The sequence below is a fragment of the Bison bison genome, unplaced genomic scaffold, assembly GCF_000754665.1.
Source record: "Bison bison bison isolate TAMUID 2011002044 unplaced genomic scaffold, Bison_UMD1.0 scf7180017864383, whole genome shotgun sequence".
Lineage (NCBI taxonomy): Eukaryota > Metazoa > Chordata > Mammalia > Artiodactyla > Bovidae > Bison > Bison bison.
In genome coordinates, this window is record NW_011494955.1 from 2713244 (window position 1) to 2720593 (window position 7350).

The 7350-nt window shown below is 51.4% G+C and overlaps 1 protein-coding gene across 1 annotated transcript in view; it reads right to left on the minus strand.

Annotated features, from left to right (window-relative positions):
* Window positions 1–4216: 4216 nt before the first annotated feature.
* Window positions 4217–7350, minus strand: part of WNT10B (wingless-type MMTV integration site family, member 10B) — a 4683-nt gene continuing 1549 nt past the window's right edge. Inside the window, exons 4-6 of the mRNA XM_010858062.1 lie at window positions 6735–6832; window positions 5192–5609; window positions 4217–4675 (exon numbers count right to left, since the gene is read on the minus strand). Coding sequence (XP_010856364.1) covers window positions 4217–4675; window positions 5192–5609; window positions 6735–6832 — 975 coding nt within the window. The remainder of the gene's footprint in view (window positions 4676–5191; window positions 5610–6734; window positions 6833–7350) is intronic.

The following is a 7350-nucleotide window of genomic DNA, read 5'->3' on the forward strand; positions in this document are numbered from 1 at the left end:
GAAAATTCTGAAAGAGATGGGAATACCAGACCACCTGACCTGCCTCTTGAGAAATCTGTATGCAGGTCAGGAAGCAACAGTTAGAACTGGACATGGAACAACAGACTGGTTCCAAATAGGAAAAGGAGTACATCAAGGCTATATATTGTCACCCTGCTTATTTAACTTCTATGCAGAGTACATCATGAGAAACGCTGGGCTGGAAGAAGCACAAGCTGGAATCAAGATTGCCGAGAGAAATATCAATAACCTCAGATATGCAGATGACACCACCCTTATGGCAGAAAGTGAAGAGGAACTAAAGAGCCTCTTGATGAAAGTGAAAGAGGAGAGTGAAAAAGTTGGCTTAAAGCTCAACATTCAGAAAACGAAGATCATGGCATCCGGTCCCATCACTTCATGGGAAATAGATGGGGAAACAGTGGAAACAGTGTCAGACTTTATTTTTTTGGGCTCCAAAATCACTGCAGATGGTGACTGCAGCCATGAAATTAAAAGACGCTTACTCCTTGGAAGGACAGTTATGACCAACCCAGATAGCATATTCAAAAGCAGAGACATTACTTTGCCAACAAAGGTCCATCTAGTCAAGGCTATGGTTTTTCCTGTGGTCATGTATGGATGTGAGAGTTGGACTGTGAAGAAGGCTGAGCGCCGAAGAATTGATGCTTTTGAACTGTGGTGTTGCAGAAGACTCCTGAGAGTCCCTTGGACTGCAAGGAGATCCAACCAGTCCATTCTGAAGGAGATCAGCCCTGGGATTTCTTTGGAAGGAATGATGCTAAAGCTGAAACTCCAGTACTCTGGCCACCTCATGCAAAGAGTTGACTTATTGGAAAAGACTCTGATGCTGGGAGGGATTGGGGGCAGGAGGAGAAGGGGACGGCAGAGGATGAGATGGCTGGATGGCATCACTGACTTGATGGACTTGAGTGTGAGTGAACTCTGGGAGTTGATGATGGACAGGGAGGCCTGGCGTGCTGCGATTCATGGGGTCGCAAAGAGTCGGACACAACTGAGCAACTGAACTGAACTGAACTGAGAGTGGGCTCCCGGAGAAGGCAATGGCAACCCACTCCAGTACTCTTGGATGGAAAATCCCATGGGTGGAGGAGCCTGGTAGGCTGCAGTCCATGGGGTCCAAAGAGTCGGACACGACTGAGAGACTTCATTTTCACTTTTCACTTTTATTCATTGGAGAAGGAAATGGTAACCCACTCCAGTGTTCTTGCCTGGAGAATCCCAGGGACAGGGGAGCCTGGTGGGCTGCCATCTATGGGGCTGCACAGAGTTGGACACAACTGAAGCGATTTAGCCGCAGCAGCAGCAGAGTGGGCTCCATGATACCTCCACATGATTTTTCTTTCCATTTCTTTTCCTAGATTTTTTAAGGCACACACCACCAGATTATGCCCTCACACTGATCACCAAAATTATGCTTTGCAACTGCCCTTGCCTCAACCATACCAAGACGCCTTGTGAGACTCTGATAGGAGGTGACACCTGTCAGTGTTCCTGCCCAAGTCTTCAGATCCTCTCAAGGTTGAGTCCCAGGTATGATAGAAGGAAGGAAATGGTGACAGTGTTGTATGGTTAGCAGCAAGTCCCAAGGTATTTGAATCAGGACTGATGAATGGAACTAGAGAATCTTCCAGCCCTGCTATCCTTCACCCTCTGGAGTCTGGAGAGGGAAGTGTCTATTGCAGCATTACTGGGTGCTCCCTATAGAGCAAACAGGAGCACAGACAGGAGGGTTGCTGCTCAGCTAGCAATAAGCCAGCCACTGCCACTCCCCAGCTCCCCAGCCACTTGAAAGGCTAATGCTCTAAGGGGAGAAGAGCTGTATCCAGAGCTGAAGGAGGCCGAGAGGCCTGACTGCAATTGATCAGTCTTTCCCTATCCCTCTGGCTGCCATTGGCGCTAACCAAGGCTGAAATTTTAGCCACCCGCTCTGTGGGTTGCACACTCCCCCTCCACCACTGACCCCAGGCCTGGGCCTGAGCCCAGTGCGTGTGCCGGGAGCAGGGGTGGGGAGGGGAGTGTTGGCCTCACTGACAAAATCCATTTGGAATTTCTCAAGGTTGTGGTTTGGGGCTTCAGTTTGCCACAGAGTGTGTCTGACGAAAGAAGAGAGAAAGCTAGTAAGAGAAAAGGAGCCAAAGAGAGCACAGAGGAAGGAACTGGAGGAAAACCGAAATAGTCCTGCTGTGATTTCATTGGCCATTCTCTTCCCTCTTCCTGAGTGTGAGAAATTCCTAGCCTGGATGTTCCTTATCATTATTTTCCCTCATATCCTATGTCTATTCTAGCTGCATCCATCTCTCTCCTGCTGTCCCATGCATACACGAAGCTCAGTCAGTGCCTAAAGGCCTACCTCCATCAAATTTCCAAACCAAGAATTCTCAGTGTGCAAGTGAAAATTTAGGACATCAAGTTTTACCATAAAGTACTACCCTAAACCAACACCCCTTGCTGTCTTTCCTACCTTGATCCTACCTGATTTTAAGGGTAATTGGGGGCAGATAAAGCTATTGCCTAGAGGTGTGAAGAGGACTATTTCTACATCTCCTGGCCAAGGAGATGACCTGACAGAGTCAGCATCCTGCAACCCCATAAACAATCAGTTATTTGTAAAGTTCTAAATTTGTGCTATAGCTTCCTTTTCTGAATTTAAAGATGATTGTTTATTTTCAATGATACTTGACTAGGAATAGAAAGAAAGTGGAATTGGAATAAAAGAAGTTCTGTTTTCTCTAGTTATGGTTATCTCTTAAAAGATAAAGGAGCTATTTTGCTGAGATTAAGTGCAAAAGAGCTCTAATAAGGAAAGACAAACTACATATGCAAATAATTCAGGGGGATAGCATGCTGATTTTGCTGGTTTCCAGAGCAAAAAACTCCCAATTTTGAGAGTAGGAATCCTTTATATATGTTTCCCGTTAGTCTTGCATCTATCATCAAGTTCTCCAATTTGGAACCACAGAGAAAAGCACCTGCCATTTTTGAGTCCAGGTTCAATGGTGAGACATCTTCAGGACCTGAAAATCCCAGAACAGACGTGACCTTACTGTGTAGGGTAGGTGTCAAAACAAACCACAGCCGAAGAACCAAATCTGGCCCCGCAGTCCATTTTTGTGAATAAAGTTTTATTGGACATAGGCATGCCCGTGAGTTGAGGAAAAAAAAAATCCAAGCCCTGTTATAGGGCAGTGGCCAAGGCAAAATCTGGAGGCGGAACACAGAGAACCAGAATGGGGCCTATGTCTACCTCTTGAGTCCCTCACACCTAGAAGTCCCCCTGCCCCACCCAGTTTTTTCCACACTAAAAATTGTCAACTGAGTCACCTGAAGACCATTTCAAATCCTTTGTGGAATGGGGCATGATATACATAAAGTCACTGAGTGTGGGCGGGTAAGAGAATTCACCTGGAAAAGAAGCCAGGCCTGGGATCCCAAGTGTGGCTAGAAATATCACCATCTATAGTCACCATTCCAGGAACTTAATTTATTTTTATTACAAACAAGAACCAAGAACAAGTCTCAGTACAATAAATTAGCCTTTCCCACCCCTCCTGCTGAAGAAAGAAAAAGAGGCTCAGAGAGTCTTGGGTAAAATTCTTCCTTTGGAGGGTTCCCTTCAACATCTGAATAGGGGCAGACAGCTTCCCTAAGGGCCTTGACAGACAACTTTCAGGGTTTTTGAGTGCCCTGCACCGTGTCCCTTCCCTAAGAAAAAACCTCTCTACAACCGGCTCCTATGACTCCCTAAGATGGGGTCCAGGCTGCAGTAGAGGAGTTTGGAAACAGCAAATAGGAGTGAGAGGTCTCTTTCTGGATATAGGTTGTATGGCTCCACACAATGCTGGGGCTATCCCGCAAAAGAAAAGAGTGGTCAAATTATAGGGACTCCCCAGCCAAAAGGAATATGAATATGAGAGTTAAAGGGACCCCAGGTTGGGTGGCTGGGAGAGCAACACAGTTCATTTCATCTTCTTCCATTCAGGTGTTCAAGGAGCAGAAGAGGGTGACAGCTCCCTGACAAGGCCCTCCTACTGTGGGGGAGAAAGCCACACATCACAGACTCCACCTGACCCAAAGCTGTTTCCAGGTAGACACTTTGAGCTGCCAGGGGCCAAGATTGACCCTGGACAGAAATCAGAGCAAAAGGCTGCAAAGGTGGCCCTCCCCTGCCCCAGCCCCGCAGTGAGGCTGACCCTCACTTACACACATTGACCCACTCTGTGACCTTGCACTCGTCACACAGCACGTAGCAGCACCAGTGGAAGCGGCAATTACAGCGCTCGACTCGGGTCTGCCGGAGCACGTTGTGCCCTCGGCCACAGCACAGGCTGCCACAGCTACCCAGCTGGTGGCTCGTCTTGTTGCAGGCCCGGCCCTGCGTGCCTGGGGAGCCCACAGTGGGGTCTCGCTCACAGAAGTCAGGAGAGTTCTCGAAGTAGACCAGCTCTCCTGAAAGGCGACGGGGCCGAAGACGGGGTTGAAAGGCTCCGGAGTTGCGGTTGTGAGTATCAATGAAGATGGCCCGGTCCAGCCGCTCCCTCAAGGCTGCTCCCACTGCCCGGAACTCTGGGGGTGCCCTCCAGCACGTCTTGAGCTGGCAGCTGCCTGACGTACCATGGCACTTGCATTTCCGCTTCAGGTTTTCAGTTACCACCTAGAGCATCAGCGAGGAAGAAATGAGAGGGGAGGGCAGCAAATGGACAGAGCACAGAGGTACAGGAAGGGGAGGGAGCAGAGAACATGCAGGAACAAACAGAGGGAAGAATGGCAAAGAACTATCAGAAGAGAAAGGGCACCGTGGGACGGCTAATAGCCCCACTCCCTCGTTTCATGTTGGAGAACGGAAGCCAGAGCAGAGAGTAAATTGCCCATCTTCAACAATCAGCTGGTTACAGAGATTTGGCTGATAACTAGTCGGCAACAGGATTCAGCTCCAGTTGCCCTGACTCCCAGTCCAGTGCTCTTTCCAGAGTGAACACTGGTAAACCAGGGAGTCTAGCCCAGAGAACCCCTAAATTCTAGGGAAGGCAGTGACTTGCTTGGCTCCAGGCCACCCCGCAGGTAACAGTCACCCCCCACAGCTCATCCTCTTGTGCTGCTGTGCCCTCTCAAATCTAGCCAGGCCTTAAAAACGCCAGGAAGACCCAGGACAAGTTGCGCACACACATACCTGACGCCCCACCCTGTTGTTGTGGATCCGCATTCGTGCCTGGATGTCCCGAGGAGCTTCCCTGGAATCCAAAAAATCCCGAGAGAACTTCTCCCCGAAGTCCATGTCATGGTTACAGCCGCCCCATTCCCACGTGTCCTGGGGGCCAGGGCTGGGACCGGAGCCGGGGCCCGAGCTGGGCAGGGAGTGGGAAAAGCTCTTGCCCCGCGATAGTGCCTGCAGCTGCAGCAGTTTCGCCCTCAGTCGATCCTGCTCACCACTGCCCTTCCAGCCACAGCCACAGCTCACCAGCTTGCCCAGGCTGCAGGCGGTGGCTACCGCATGCATGACCCCAGCAGCCAGCATGGAGAAGGAAAAAGCGCTCTCTCGGAAACCTGGGGATGAAAGGGGTGTGGATAGGGGTAGGTCTGACAAGCCACTGAGAGTAAGGAGGCCAAAGGAAACAGCCAACCTGCAATTCCAGAATTTCCTAACTGACTCCAGATCCTGCCTTTACCAGTTAAGTAGTTTAGGAGCAAGTCACAGGAGAAGGAAGGGAACCTAAAAGCACAGAGTCTCAGTTTCCTCATCTATAAAGGGAGAGGATGAATTGAGATGATCCCTGAGGCCCATTCTTGCTCTGTTTAAGTCTGGGATTGTCAAGTGTGGATGAAAGAGCTAGGCTAGAGGGAAAGACCCCTGGGGATGAGAGATGACTAAGAGAGAGTCCTTGAGGTCTTTGAAGATATGTTCACTTAGTTCTATATCTGAAAGCCTTAGAAATTCCCCAGCTCTGCAGGTGGGATGGAAGCGGAGGCCTTGGTTTTGTGTTGTTGTTTTTTTTAATCAAGGTTATTTAAATCAGTCTTTTCACCAACTTACCCTCCACCAGCCCAAAATCCTCAAAGAGTTGGAGCTGTGGAGCTGTCCTTCCTCTTTCCAGTTTCTAGTTTTATATTTGCCTGTTAAGACTGCCCCTTGTATTTATCCTAACCTGTTATTACTCTGTAAAATGCTGGGAGAGGGAGAGAGGTGGAGGTGATTCTCCCTAAGGTCCTCTTAAAATGTTGACTTCTTTGTTATGTTTTGGGAGTCACAGAGGCTCAGGATGACAAGCCTTCCCCAAGCTTAGATAGACATGCTTCCCACTGGGCCATCAAAGCCTTCCCCTATGCCAGGCCCTGTAGGAAAGCAGCCTCCCTCTCTGGAGCCTTGAGTGGATGTGAGCACCTCTTTAGGGGCCAGGCCTCTCCCGTCCCAGGATGCAGGGCTCCTGGCCCAGCCTCCTGATCCCCCAACCTCAAGCCTCCAGGGGTGAAGCTGTTTTCACAAGTCTTGGGAATTCCCCCGCAGATGGCAGCTGCCTATTAACCCCATAGTCCCCAAAGTATTGCCCCCACCCTTGGGCTGAGCCCGAGATGGATGTTTACTCCTTTAGGGAGTAAACTGGGGCATGGCCTGGCAAGAGACAGTGATGCACTTCCAGACCAGGGCCCCTAGGCCAGGCCCCCCAGTGACCTCCTGTGGGGAACACCTCCAGTGAACACCTCCAGTGCTTCCTCACCTGCTCAAGTGAGAGCCACCTGGGGCCCCCACAGCACTGAGGAGGGGGATGCTCCCCGGCTTCAAAGCCATCGGGGTCTTTGTTCCCAGCTTCTGCTCCTGGGAACCCCAGTAATTAGGGGAGAAGGTTTAACCCTTAAACGGTTGGGGGCGTCACCCCACCCCCGCTGAGGCTATGGGGACACCAGCCTGGGCTTGTCCCATGCAGAGAGGAGGGGCAGAAAAATTGGGGGACGGGGAGGAGGGGGGCATTTAAAGCTTCTAGGGCTGGGGGCATCACTTGCTCACAGGTGCAGCCGAGATCAGCTGGGCGGAGGCAGGAAAGGGGGGCCCTGGGGTAGGGGAGCAGGGACCCAGCTGCCTTGCCGGCAGCAGGCAGGTGGAAGTCTGAAGCACGGGGCCCCAGACGGGTGGCCAGACCCTACTCCGCGCAGCTCCGGGGGGGCATGCACGGAGAGGCCCCTCCCAGCAGTGGTGAACCAGTCCCTTCCCGCCTCCGCTCGCGTCGGCGTGCCCCCCCACCCCCCAGCCCCGGCGGCGGCTCAGCCTCGCCCGGTCAGGCTCACCGCGCTTGAGGATGGCGCTGTGGTGCGGCAGGGGGGCGGCCCCCCCCAGGC